This window comes from Rosa chinensis, chromosome 6 (assembly GCF_002994745.2).
Source record: "Rosa chinensis cultivar Old Blush chromosome 6, RchiOBHm-V2, whole genome shotgun sequence".
Lineage (NCBI taxonomy): Eukaryota > Viridiplantae > Streptophyta > Magnoliopsida > Rosales > Rosaceae > Rosa > Rosa chinensis.
In genome coordinates, this window is record NC_037093.1 from 40,295,533 (window position 1) to 40,310,569 (window position 15,037).

General features: G+C 40.2%; 1 protein-coding gene across 1 annotated transcript; it reads left to right on the plus strand.

Annotated features, from left to right (window-relative positions):
- The first annotated feature begins 1,183 nt into the window (after positions 1-1,183).
- LOC112171328 lies at positions 1,184-1,753 on the plus strand. The gene is made up of 2 exons (XM_024308527.1): positions 1,184-1,351; positions 1,403-1,753. Exons 1-2 carry the CDS (start codon positions 1,184-1,186, stop codon positions 1,751-1,753), a joined length of 519 nt encoding a protein of 172 aa, XP_024164295.1.
- Positions 1,754-15,037: the final 13,284 nt, after the last annotated feature.

Sequence of the window (15,037 nt, forward strand, 5' to 3'; positions counted from 1 at the left end):
GTCCACCTAGAAGATTAGCGGTTTATTTAGAAGATCAGCTGCATTCTGATCCAAGAGTCGTTGGGAAACGGCCGTCACTTACGGCCTAGGATTGCAATTTAGAGGAGGTTGAGAGGAGAAGTCTGCGACTGAGGGTTTTACTCTCAGAAGTGAATTTGAATTGCGATTTGGCGAATTGCTGATTGAAGAGTATTTTGGAACTCTAGCATTTGAGATGCAGCTGAATCGGATTGGAGATTTGATCGGAACCCTGGTCAAGATTTGCATTATAATAAGGTCCTTCAGGAGGTGCTCCGTCGCCGTCGCCGTAATTGACATCGCCTAGCAGAGTTGCTGCAGTGAACTATGGAGAAGAAATGTGCTCCACAAATGCATTTATACCTCTAGTTAATGGGCCTTTGTATTCGGCTCTGGATTCTTAACATGCTAACTCCAAAGCCCAATAGAAACTTTGTTTTGGTAATGCTTAAATGAGCATTAGTCTACCTCCTACTATTCAAGTGCTACCTGCGATTCTACCACATATATCTCAAACATGATTTCAAGTTTTGGTAATCGATTCAACGCATAGTTCAACACATAATATGATTGAGTAATCAAATAATCTAATCTGTCATATCTAACCTGTCCGAAATTAAAAGCATCTAGAAAGTAAAATTCTGCAGCATCTCTAAAACATGAAAAGACCATATTGATCAATCCAATATGGTAGCTGAATATACCTGTAGGCACAATCGGTGATTGAGGAATGACCAACCCAACTATGGAAGACTTGATATGATTATAAATCCAATAAAAGTAGATCACAAAAGCATCCAAGTTCTTTGATAAAATGATAGGACAGGATAATCATTCATTGACAAAGGATAATAAAAAAAAGTTAGATGAATTTAATGTTATTATAACATACCAACTTTTAATAAGAAATACCGTGACTTTTACTCCCCCTCTCTCTCGCTCTGCTAGGGTTAGGGTAGTTTTTTCGAAGTTGTGTGCTGCTATTGCCTCCACGACTACCAGGCTAGCGACCAAATTATCGCTCAGAGAGGGTGAAGAACCTGTGGATTTGGGGAACCTTAGGGTTCTGGGGAAGGAGTTTCTCGCTCGTCACTTTTACTTGGTGGGGAAACTTTATACCTATAGGGCGGTGGTTTTGGATTCTTTCCAGAGTACGGTGAGATCTATGTGGCGACTGACGGGGACTGTGGAGGTCCAGCCACGGGGTGATCATTTTCTGTTTATGTTCACCCATGAATGTGATGTCGCTCGTGTGAAGAAGGGAGGCCCGTGGGGCTTTCAACGTGCTATGATCTTGTTAAATGATTATGATGGCTTCTTAGAGATTCCTGCGGTGAAGCTTGATTTTGTTTAGATCTGGGTTGTGCTTCAAGGCATCCCACAGGGCATCTTGATGGAACCCACGGTCCGGCTGGTGGGAGGAACTATTAGAGAGGTTTTGGAGGTGGACCGTGTAGCCCTGCGTCGTGGAGAAGCTCGGGTTCGACTTACTTTGCCCATCAACGACCCGGTACGCCTGGATAGTAGGGTTAGGGTTTCTCCTATTGACATTCTCACATTGCGGTTCAGGTATGAGAGGCTTCTGGGGCGGTGTAGCCTGTGCGCCCTGCTGAATCATGGACGGCAGAGATGCCTTAGAGAGGGTGAGGTGGAGGTCGACACTGTGGTGGAGGAGGACTTGACGCAGGCACCAGGTCTGGCTCTTCCAGCCCTCGTGTTTAGGGCTAACTCCTAGCCTTCTCCTTCCTTGCTTTCGACTTTCAAGGTGCCTAGCATGCTGAAGAAGAAACATGTGCAGATTCGGCCTCTTCCAAGGCTGGTGTCTTCACATAAGTCAGAAGGCACTTCTGCTGCTGCTCCAGTGGTTGGAGTACGTTGTCCTCGGGAGGAGGAGGACCCTGAGGTGGGTAGAAGGGCTAAACATGGTTTATCTCTTGTCCCGGCTACTCTGCAACCAGAAAACTTAGGGCTAGAATTTTCCTCTAGTGGTTTGGTGGAGGTGAAGGGACATCTCCTCCCAAGGTCTACAAGAAGAAGGGCAGGCCTTGGGGACAGAGAAACAAGGTCAAGGCAGCAACGTCTGTCTGTGGAGGTTCGGAGTCCATAGTTTTAGTTTCAACTAGGGATGGTCCTGACAGTGTGCATGGTGGGCATGAGTGGGCGGTTGCTTTGCTTGCCTCCCAGTCTGAGTAGGAGATGTTCCCCTCCATCTTCTAGCGTGTGATGTTGCCTGTTTGGTCTTAGCGATGTACACCACAAGGGTCTTAGGCGTCAAAAATATCAAGGAGGTGTCATACGTTAGAAGGTGTTGGGTTCTTGCTTTTTTAGTTTATTGCTTTTGCTGTTTTGGATTTTAGTTTTTTGGATTTCCTTTGGGTTTCAGTTTCTCTGATGAGCATGCATTGTAATATGAGGGGTGGTTTTTACCCTTCATGCTTGACCGAGTGAGGTCGTTATAATTTTATATCAATGGATTAATCTTCCATTGCCCTAAAAAAAAAAAAAAACATACCAACTTTTAATGAATAAACACTACAATTAATGGTCTCCACAATGATGTCTCAAGACTTCATCTTGCAAATAAGGTTTCAAATTGAAAGACATCGATTGAGCTTGACCCCAATATGAAAGGCTCAAACAGGATCCTCTCTTTAATGGGTAAATTAGGCGACTAAATTAAAACTTAGAGCAGTAAGGCAGGAGGAGTTGTGGAGAGAAGACAGAGCTAAAATGGAGAGAGATAGAGATCGAATGGGTGAATGGTGAAGTATTGATAGAGATAAGGCTTCTTTACTCTTTAAAATCTGCTAGGATAGAGAGGAGAGAGAGATGAGGCCTTTTATCCAATAGTGATTAGTCCCCATTTTTAGTCCAAAAAACAATGTTAAAAGGACAAAAGAATTGGAGGGAGTTTCGAAAATCAAATTTGAATAGGGCTGGGATTTTAGTCCGGAAACCCGAAACCCGACCCGGAACTGGCCCAGGACAGGCCCGAACGGTCCGGGCTTTAGAATTTATTTTATCTGTTTTGCAAGGCCCGGCCCGAAATAAATATAATACGGTCCGGGCCCTGGCCCAAGAAATCAAAAGAAAAAAAGCCGAAGGCCTGAAGATGGATACAATCGACACATGTTTGCATATTAGTGGTAGTTATAATCAAGCTTACAGTATGTGTGCAGAGGCGATTCCTAACCCAACTAAAGACCTAAGTCACCTAACCCTAAGTCCCAATCCGCTCAGTCTCTCAGTTCACACTCTTCAGCAGCCGCTTTCAGTTCACACTCTTCAGCAGTTCGACTCTCTCTCTCAGAGTCTTGGCCACCATTTTCGCTAAACAGCCGACACTTTGACTCTCTCTCTCGGAGTCTCGGCCACCATTTTCGCTAAACCGCCGACACTTCGACTCTCTCTCTCTCTCTCTCTCTCTCTCTCTCTCTCTCTCATCTCTTCGACACTACGACTCTCTCTCTTTCTCGGAGTCTCGGCCACCATTTTCGCTGAACCGCCGCCGACCCACTCTGTCCACCTGTCGTCACTTGACTCGCTTCAAAGTTCTACCTCAGCTTTGGTTTGAGTCTTCGCCGGTTTGACCTCTCCGATCCACTGTAAGTAAAACCTTCCCTTTATACTTCATCAGTTCATTGTTGGGATGTTGGTCTCTAACCCATCGATCTCTCCGACCCACTGTCTGTCAGGAACATCTGCCATCAATTTTGGTTTTGATAACGGTACTTTCTGTTTTGATTCAGTCAGCAAGCTGAGATAGGTACTGATGTTTGTTTTTTTTTTAATTTCTTTTCTTTGTTTTTAGTATTTTCAATGTTTGACTCAGTGTATCATTAGCTCTGTACATTTTTTCCACAGAATTTGCAGACAAACAAAGTGGAGAGAAGGCTGTAAAAGCTTCCAAAACAAAGGCAAGCAAACTGTTGTTAGTGTTGTCGCAGAACCTAGTTGGTGTTGATTACTTGATTGTTTTTAAATTGTTGGTCATGTTTTTGAATGACTGGTCACATTTTTTCGTTTTGAATTGCTGCTGGTCATGTCTTTGAATTGCTTTTGGTTATGTTTTTGAATTGTAGGGAGCAAGCCTTCTGTCCAAGCTCAATGAACTCACTGCTGGAAGATACTGAAATGAAGCCGTTGGAAATTGGAATGTCCATTTGCAGTTTTACTTTATCATTCTACAATGTTTGGAACTTGTTTTTAACTTTATTTGGGAGTTGGGACTGTTTGATTATGAACTTGTTTATTTGGAACTTGGAAGATTTGAATTTTGGAAATTTTGGTTGTGCTTGTCAAATTCATTGAGTATGAAGTACATTACCTTTTTTACAGAGAAAATAATTACCCACACCTCATCTACATCTATCCAAAACTTTATATTATGGGGGTACAGTTATTGCTGGCAATGCTTTTATCATAAGATTATCTATATATGTGTCTATGTTTAGGTACTTGTCACGCCCCGAATTTTGAATAACAAATTCAAAATCCGAAACATGAATAACAACCAACACAAATAACGTCCTGAATTTTTTTTCTTAACCTGCGTCTTGCAAACCATAATATAAACCTTGTAGCAAACTATCTCTCGAGCCAATATTTACAATACCAACAAAGATAAAACATTAAGTCCGAGAGAGTCTACAGCACACCAAAATAGGTTAAGTGCAGTATTTAACACCGATGTCCTACACCGCTCGATCTCGACCTTGATACTCCTGACCTGCAGGGTTATCCGCTACACCGTTTGAATAGTGTACCGGGATTGCAACAACATAAAACCCGGTAAGCTTTTTGCAAAGCTCGTGACTTGTGAGTAAATAAGAAATGAACGATTGATTTAATAAATCACAAGTCCTTAAATTTACTCAAGTAAACATCCAACAATCTCAACATCACAATGAGAACATCAACCCCACTCATGGGAAACAACAAGGAATACAATCTCAAAATCCTCAAATCACAAATATCACCACTTTGGTCCCATCCCACAACACGTTAGAGCTCTAACCACATCGTCACCTGTCACCTTGGCCTAGGTTCAAGTAAACGACCCAGGTTAACTTAATAACCCTCGAACTTTGGACCTCCTTATCCTCAGAACAATATATCCCCGTTATTATTTAACGGTCGAACTTTGGACCTCCCTGTCCTCAGAACACATACACTCCGGTTATCATTAACCAAAGATCCTTGGACCATTCGATCCTCGGAATCCTACATTCTCTACCTTCTATTCAACTTACAAAATCAACATTTATCAAAATATTAACAACATGATTAAAATCATGTTATCACAATTCCACACACACCTCAATGTCACACCATTCAATACATAAACACGTAAATATATATATATATATATATATATACGTAATCATCCACTCAGGAATGACCACTAATACCAACTATAGTTCACACGTAGTAAAACCAAGAAATTCATTTTCTTATATACTTTAAATCTCATTTTCTTAAAACCATTTTCTCACACATAATCATTAATCGTGCAATAAGGAAATTCGGTTCGTAAATGAACCATGTGAGATTTACTCACCTCTCACTCCCGCTGCGTCTTCTATCAACCAAATCCCAATATCTCAATCACAAACGTCTGCCCAACCAAAACCGTCAAGTACCTAATCAAAACAATAATTAACTTAATGCACAATTCAAGAAATGCACTTATACGAAGATCCAACGGTTGAATCTTCACCTGTGACCACCCAAAGTCATCAGGACAGTCCTACGATTATCATAGCAAAACTACAAGTCGATCGGACGGCCTGATCCTCACGGATCACGAACCGAATGATCGAAATCGTAAAATTCTTAACTAAATCAGACGATATCCAAAATTTAAGTGTTGTATGTTGAAATGATCGTATCAACATGTAGAACACAAAAATGGGCAGAAAATGCCCTTGAGGTGGTCGGAAGTGGCCGGAAATGGTCGCTGGAATTAGAGGCAGAGCCACTGCCGACCACCGCCTATGGTGTCGGGGGTAGGCTAGTCCTCTTCATTTCATCGATCTGAGAAACTTTCATAACTAGCTCGACGTCATAAAATGAACGGAAGTGGTCGAAAATACCTGAATACAGTCCGGTTTGGCCGGAAATTTTCCAGAAACCTGTGAGAGCTCCGACGAGAGTGAAAACGTTCACTTCAGGTCCGATCCTTCTTGGAACTTTATCAGGAGGTTGAGGCGAGTTCAACAAGCCAAGAAACTCGAGTTTTGGTGGCCGGAGCTAGGAGAAAACTCGGTTTGGCCGGAAATGGAAACGCGGCTACCGCCGCCGCTACAGGCCGTGCCGCCGCTCAAGGCTGCCACTGGCAGCTGCGCAAGGTTGAGGCGAAGCTAAAGGAAGTGGTTTGGTGTGGTTTGGTGGCCGGAGGAGGGAGAACGGAGCCGGAGACTCCTTGCTCTGTTTTCGGCTCTGTTTCGGGAGGGAGAGAGAGAAAAACCGAGCGGCTACCAAAAATAGAAACCCTAGCTATTTTTGGAAATTTCCAAAAATAGCTAGGTATATATACCCAAAATGGAAACTTTTCCAAACGCGATAACTTCTTCATACGAACTTCGATTCTTGCGTTCCGCATATGCACGAACTCGTATCGACGGGCTCTACGACTTTTTGTGAAGGAAGTTTTCCCAAATTCCCTACGTATAAAAAGTCAACTTCGTAACCACCCTAAAATGTGCATTTCAATTAATTAATCGCCCGAAACACTTCTGCTCCACCCACTAGCCCTGAAACCATCCGATAATCACCAAATTAAATTCCAGAAATCCTCGGAAAATAGTCACGAATTTCCGGGGCATCACAGTACTTCTCATAAATCATAATGGTCTCTCATTTTTAACAGTGCATAATGGGTTGTGCTTTTCTCTTGAGCAGTGATGGTGCAGCTTCATTGGTGCAAGTGAGTGGGGAAAAGGCACTTGAACTTGGGTTACATGCTCTTGTTCTTCATTCCTCGAGAAAACCAACCCCTTTGGTACTGTATCATGCTCTTCTACTGCAATATGTGCTAACTCGTGAAGCTTCACAATAAGCTTGGAGGTGATGCAAATGAGAGTATATATAGTGCACAGGATGCTTAATAAAATGGCACAAGAAGGTTTTGTTGAAGCGAAAAGATATTATATCAGCTTTTGATTCATGTGTAGCTAGCTAGGAATGCTTTCTTGTTTGGTACATTACCTAGTCACTTGAATGTATGGATGTTTGAAAAATGGTAATGGAATGATATGGATTTGAGTACTTTTTATGTGGTAATTACTGTCCAATATTTAGTCTTACAACACAATGCAAATCAATGTGTTGTCTGACTGTAAAAGAGTTCAAAATTGAGGCTTTTCCTACAACAGTCACCGGTTTGTTACCCAATTTGATTACAATATTCACACCACAGCTAACCAGATACAGTAGTTGTGTGAACTAACAACCAACAACAAAAGAAACAAAGTTCTGTTGTGTGAGATTCATAACACACAATAGAAACCAAATAGAGTAATTGTGTGAACTAACAACCAACAACAAAAGCAAGCAAAGTTCTGTTGTGTGAGATTCATAACACACAACAGAAATGAAATCATCACCATTGTCTGAGTAATCAACAGACAAGGGATATAATTTCACTTCAGTTGTGTGTTATTAATCTCAGACAACAAATAATGAGTAATATCTGTTGTGTGTTACATATCTCAGACAACAAAGAATGAGTAATATCTATTGTGTGTTATGAATCTCAGACAACAAAGAATGAGTTATATCTGTTGTGTGTTATGAATCTCACACAACAGTGAATTCTTTCTTCTGTTGTCTGAATGTACAGACACATCCCCGCGCATGCCATGCCAGGCACATGCTTGCGCAGAATTCACACAACGGAAATAGATATTTTGTTGAGCAAAGTATTGTCACACAACGGTGAAATCACCATTGTCTGATTTTTCAATCACACAACACTCGTTTAGACCACGGTTAGTTTGGTCATCACACAACAAAAAATCACCGTCGTCTGATGACCTTTTTGTAGTAGTGATGTCACTAGAAAGTTTGTCGAAAAAGTCACCAGAAAGTTAAGTCCTCCTCGATCAAGCTGATCAATAAAAATATATTATTCAAACAAATACAGAATTGCCAATGTATATGTTGTCTAAGAAAGAGGAAAAGTGTGCACTTAGCATACAAGACAATAGAAAAGAGTAAAAGAAACATCACTTTAGTAATCAATAACAGAGTAGGAAGGCATCTAAATGTACATATAGTTGAGTTTTAAAGGTACATGAAAAAATTTAAATATATATCTATGTTAGACAACAACACTGCTAGCTAGTTTTTTCAACTAGAGTACAAAATATTAGATAGAATGTATTTGAAATGAATATGCAATATGTAGGTACAAGAACTATTTGTGGTGTGTTGGCATTCCCATACAAAACTTTGAAGTATCCTACACGCTGATCTCAGAGAATCTCAGGTAAATGCAACTCATGCATTTGAGTCAGTCCTATTGGGAGTCCGTTTTTGGGAAGTAGGTTTTGGGTTTTATGTAATTGCGTTTTTTAAAGATTTTTCCAATTGATAAAATCATGGTATTGAAGTCCTAGGCATTTCAGGATTTGTCTATTCGTAATTGATTTTCTTTAGGATTTGTTGGATATCTTATATTTAAAGTTCCTTTCCTAATAAGAGTCTAATTAGGGTAGAATCTTTGTGGGTTGAAGAGATTACGTTGGCTCTGAATATATTGAGGAAAGGGAGACGTCCATATGGGGAGAGATTTTGGACGCAAGAATTTTTGAGCAGTTTTGCTTGTATGCTTAAGATTGAGTCTTCACAAGAGTCAAAACACTTGGTCTATGTATAAATGTTCTTGATCATTTTTTCATATGCATAAATTCTCTTGAGATCAGTAGAGAAGCTGTGAAGAAAGAAGAGCAATAGTCGAAGATCATTCAAGTGAAGAAGGAGTTCAAGATTGAAGACAAACTTCTCATTAGTTATGTCTAGTGATTGTAGCCGAGCAAGTGCTATTTGAGTTTGTAAAGAACATATCCTTAATTTAATTGGTCTTATTTTGGGTTCTCAAGAGTAAGAGCAGCCCCGCAGTATTTTTAATCTCATGTTTGAGGCTTTCACTGCGTAACAAAAAATCTTGTGTTCTGTGTTATTTTTGGTTTCTGCCCAGTAAGGATTGCAACGTGCCTATCAATCCCCGTTTTCCAGAAAACACGTTCTGGTCTTGTATTTTCACAATACATTTAAAACAAATTTGAAATAACTATGTGCAATATAAGTACATAGTTAGGGTCAGCCATAGGCAAGGCAACAAAGCAATTGCTTTGGGCCTCACTCTTGAGAAGGTCTCACTTAATCTAGTTCCTTATGAAATATTTATGTCAATATAGCCAATAGAAAAGAAAAATGGATTGGGTCTTGGAGTTAAACAAATAACTTTATAGAACATAATGTGCTGCATGCGCTAGGGTTTTCACTAAAAATTTATGTACTCATCCAACGGCACGACCTTGCAGCGGAGTCGTCGGACGGGTGACCTCCTATCTCACTATTCCTCTTTGACGTGCTAGCATGGTTTCTGTTAGAAGTCTGATGGGAGGGAGAATCTTAGCGGCTAGTGGTGAGTGGTGGTGGTTTTTTGGGTGGTTTGATTGATCTGGTTTGGGTTGCGAGCTCCTCTTTGGTCGGAACGGCGATGGTGGATTGTTGGATCTGGATGTGAGTGTAGGTACAGGCACAGGGTGGTGTTGCAACTAGAAAGGTTGGGCTTCGGGCTCCCTTGGTCCGACAGGTGGTGCAACACACAATCCAGGTGCGATTTGGATGGTGGAGGATGTGTTGAGGGGCGGAGATCATGGTGGGTGGGGTGACGATGGAGGGGCGATGGTGGCTGGCTGTCAGGTGCTGTGGTGGTTTGAAGGTTATGCGACTGGACTGGTGATATCACGGTGGTGGATTTGATGTCTGGTTTGTGGGCTTAGCTAGCACGCTGGTTTGTTCCCTTTGCTGATTGGGCCCAGTTTGGCCATGATTTACTTTTGTGTTGCTATGTTTTTCCAATTGTTTTTGTTTATGTCTATATTTTAGTTCAATTGCGCCATAGGTGAGCAATAAGTCCTTATATAGATTCTATTGGGCTAGCTAGGTCTTGTGTCTGTGTGTGCACTCTAAGTGCTTTATCTGGCCTAGCGAGACGACGATCCGTTGTTAAATGGTCGTAACCTCCTACTAGCAGGATGAAACTGAGTGTTGTCAGATTTATTTTCCGGCGACAACTAGTAGGAAAGCTATGATTTTGGTAATTGAATTATCTTTCCGGTATGTCGCCGCCATGTCAAAGCAAATGGAGTAGCCAATAGAGCACTCTTTGCTAATTGGTGCTTATTAGAATAAAAGTATTTTGTAGAGACTCCTGATATTATTTCATGATGTTCTCTAAATGCTTATTGTAATCAGGGGTCTAGGCTCAATGTCTCCCCTTTGTATTTGGCTGTTTCATTAATCAAGGCTTGAGGGCAGCCGCATCAGCCATTCATTCAAAAAAAAATATATATATATATATATATATTTATATATATATATATATATATATATTTATATCAATTTTTTTTCTAAACAAAACAATGCCTGGTATATGAATATTTTGCCCAATAGTTAGTTAAAGACTTTGAAAAGCTTGAGGCTTCTTAGTCCAAAGTTTGTGCCTAGTGAAATTGAGAGCTTTTTTTAGGCCTTTTTATCCAAATTAGTTTGTTCACTTAAATTTGAGGCTTTCTGACTTAGTGGGACATGTTCTGTTAATAAAATTTAGGCTTTTTAGTTATTGTAATAATAAGATTTTATTTTTCTTTCTGTTAAAATTGGGTCCTTTATACGTTACATTTTCTTCATTTTCAAATCTTGCCATTTTTTCTTTTTAAAGAAGAAAATTCATTCATTTTTCAAGATAAAAAGGAAGAAAGTTCATTCGAATTAGGAAGAAGAAAAAAATTAGAAATACAAAGAATGAACTCAAAAAACAGTTTTTTAAACTGATAACAAAAAAAATTTGCCTTATGCCGCATATTCTATTGGGACGGCCCTGTACGTAGTCAATCCATATGTTCACTTATTTTTCTTCTAAAGAAAAAAAAAAAAAAAATCTCTGCTAACTATAGATTGCCATAGCTTATACAAAACTGAATTCAAAATATATTAGAGTGAAAATAAGGATAATCAACTAGAAGTGCTTGAACAGAGAACGACAGCTAGCAATTAATCCCTTGTCCAACTTTGGGGTAAACATCAGTTTGGTTTCTGATTTTTTTTTTAATCACGATCGTCCCTGCACTTTTAATTTTCATCACCCACGTCCAAATTTTAAAAGTGGCTTCAAAGATGACATCAGAAGCTGAGTTGGCCCCGACGTGGGGGCCTACTTTTCAGACTTTGACCCTCAATTTGGACGAAATGTCCAAACTACCCTCCTCTCATCTCTCTTCCTCGCCCACAACCCTCTGTCTAACCCTAAAAACTCAGATCCCTTCTTAGCTCCTCTTCTGACAAAAGTAGCATTTGTCGAGGACCTGATCAATATGCTCCACCGCTTAGGGTCAACTGCAGCCACAACTTCATCACCCAAAAATCAAATCTCTAGCTTTCAACAATCTCTTGATTTACTCCGAACCCAAAATGAAGAGCTTCACCGATACATAGAAACCCCAACCCCAAAATCATCTCTGCTTCTCTCCCCCAAACCCCAACCTCACGCAGGGCCATCAAGGAGAAAAAGCCACGTGTACCCAAGAAGTCCTCCGGCCCCAGAAAGTCCAAAGCTTTATCTCCTCAGGAGCTCAAATCCTGGTCCCAAGGACTCCTCGTCATCTCGAACCGCATCCCCTACACTCAGCTCCTCAAATCGAACCAGGAATCGAAGCTCAAGCATGTAATTAAGCCTCTGGGGATCGAATTGCTGCAGAAGGGCGAGGCAGTCCTGGTGGTTCTCAATGATTCATGAGCGCTACGCACTGTTTTGCCTTTGACAGAGACTGCAAGAGGTTCTAGGAGCAATGTGAGAAGTTGAATTTGGACACTTTATGCGTCAAAGCCTACATGCCACTGCTGAAGCCACCGGAGGTGCCTCTACCATACCTGAGTTTCCTTGCAAGATTACCAGCAGTGGTGGTGGGGTTTTTGCGGATAAGGATGCCGGTGAAAAAGGACAGCAAGAGGGCGGCAAAGTTGAGGCAGGCAAGGGAGGAGTTCAAGATGCTCCCCCTTCCACATCCCCTCCCCCCCTGAACAATATCTGCTCCATTCATAAAAACACATAGGAGAGGCTCATAAACTATTTGATTCTTCATCAAAAAATGAAATTATCATATGAACAAGACAAATGGTAAGGTAAGATGTCATTGGTTGTATATTAGAATCATAACTGGGTATTCTATCTTGCATCTCCTTGAATATCATATAAACAAGGATCAATGATTGTATGATTTTCCTGTAAAAAATAGACACTTAAGTTCATCAATATGTTTGCTCAAAGACATTAATACAAATATACCCATATCAGATACTAGAGATAGAGTGATTGATGCTAGTAGATGAGTTGTTAAGAGAAGAGAGAAGATACTGAGCTTCAATAACCATGGAGGGCATTTTGCCAATTTTGGAACGATGAGCATTGATTTGGAATTTCCTTTTTTTTTTCCTTAGGTTTTGCAAAGGGTAAATTAGGATCTCAGATTTTTCAAAAAAGTAGGGAGGTCTATATATCAAAGATGGAGGTATGAATAAAAGTCCTCATTGAGAAAATAGAAGTTCAGAAGTTGTTAAAAGTTACTTAATATGTATTATCAATTTTTATGTGCTATTGCTTTTATATATTTTATTAACTATCATTGTTGGAAATGTCACCCATCCTTAAATTTAATTTTAAGAGTTAGAGATTAAAATACTTAAAATTCATTAAGTTACTTAATATGTATTATCGATTTTTATGTGCTATTGCTTTTATATCTTTTATTAACTATCATTGTTGGAAATAATTCCCACATTAAAAACAAGTCTCCCACTTGCATCCTTTATATGTGTATACACAACACACGTATTTAAAATTTTTAATATATTTATATCTGTGCAATGCCTTGAAATGAGAGTTGTATCCTGTAGGACAGACGTTTAAGCAAACCAGTGCACATATGTGGGAACGAAATTCTGTCTTAAGACATTGCTTCGCAACCCTCTCTCAAGAATCAAGTCAATGCTCCTGTTTTTGCTCAATTCTGTTTATATTAGAATTCAAATATTAATGCAGTCATATATTAGGATTCAAACATTACTGCAATCATGTTGGTATATTATCTGTAGATTTTTTGTTAATTTCTGTTTATATGTACTGAGATTCAAGGTTCAAAAAATCACTAGGCGCTAATCGGGCGGTGGTCAAGAGACTAGCGCCCAGACGGTTTTAATTTTTTTAATTTATAATTTAATTTTAATGCATATACAAATATATATGTACATACATATATATATATATATATATATAATTATATATAAAGACTTAAATGAATATTTAAAGATTTATTATAATTTATAAATAAGAGTAATAAGAATATTATATGAAAATGTTAAAGGAAAAGCACATTATGTGCCTTCGTCAAAGAAACAGACGAAGAGGGAATCAAGCAATTACAAATCACAGCTTAATCAACATTTAGTATCATCAATGTAATTGATATTTCCGTTGTAATCCTATCCCTATATAAAGGGGTTATGAATGAAATGAGTAGACCAATTCCAACCCATTTTTACTTTTACACGTTATCAGCACGCTCAGAGCAAATAGTCAAAAGAAAAAAAAAACCCTTGAAAACCATAGAATTTTTTTTTTCTGCAGCCCTAAACAAGTGAAATTTTTTTTTTTCCTCCCCAGCCGCGCAGCTCCAGCGACGTGTGCTACTGCCGGCGCACCATCCAGCAGTAGCCCCGACACCGGCGCAGTCCTTCACCGGCACAGACATTCACCGGCAAAGCCCTGCCCAGCCTCTAGCCCACCTGTTGCGCAGATCCAGCGCCTACGCTGCACCTCCAACGCCCAGCTCCGACGTGCCCAACCAATCCACGTCGCCGGTGATTCGCCTCCAGCACCGACCCAACCTCGGCGCAGCCCACAGCCGGCCAACCTCAGCGTGGCTCCTCGCCTCAGCCAGCCTGCAAACCGTGCCAGCACGCTACTCAGCCCGACCCAGAAGACCGGCCGCGCTACTGCCCATTCCACGCACGCCTCCGAGGTGCTGCCCTTGAGACTCACCGATCTCAGACCGGATTCCTCTTCGGATTCCGACATCACTTCACTCGTCTGCACCGGCAACCCGGCTCCGGAAGACCGACGCAACTGGACGACCCGGTTGCTGCCCTCGACCCGATTCGGGTCCATTTCCAATTGGGCTGTTGACCCAATCTGGAAAAAAAAAAAAAAAGGCCCAGCAAAAGAAAAAGCGGCCCAGAAACAAAAGAAGAGAGAAAAGAAGAATAAAAGAGAAAAGAAAAAAAAACAAAAAGAGGTGATCCGGCCCAAAGTAATAGCCGGTCCAAAGAAAAAAAATAGAGGCCCTGCGGCCCAGACACACAAAAAAAAAATGAAAATAAGAACAAGGCCCGTGGCCTACTGTTGAAATGAAAAGGAAGCGGCCCAGTTTTCTAAAGCTCAAAAACATCGCTACGCACGCCTGCATCAACATGCGCGTGCGCTAGGATTGTTTTATTTTCTCGCAACTAAGTATGTTCTCTTTTATTTATTTTCATACTATGGTATATTTTCATTATTTATAATTAGAACTTTTGAGCATGTTTAGTTAGATAATTTTGATCTTTTTAAGCACGTTTTGTTATTTATATTTTACATAATTATGTTTAAGCATGTTTTAATTATGCTATAGTTTATACTTTATTTTTTGAACATGCCATACATATCTTGTTATACATTATTTATGCAATTGTG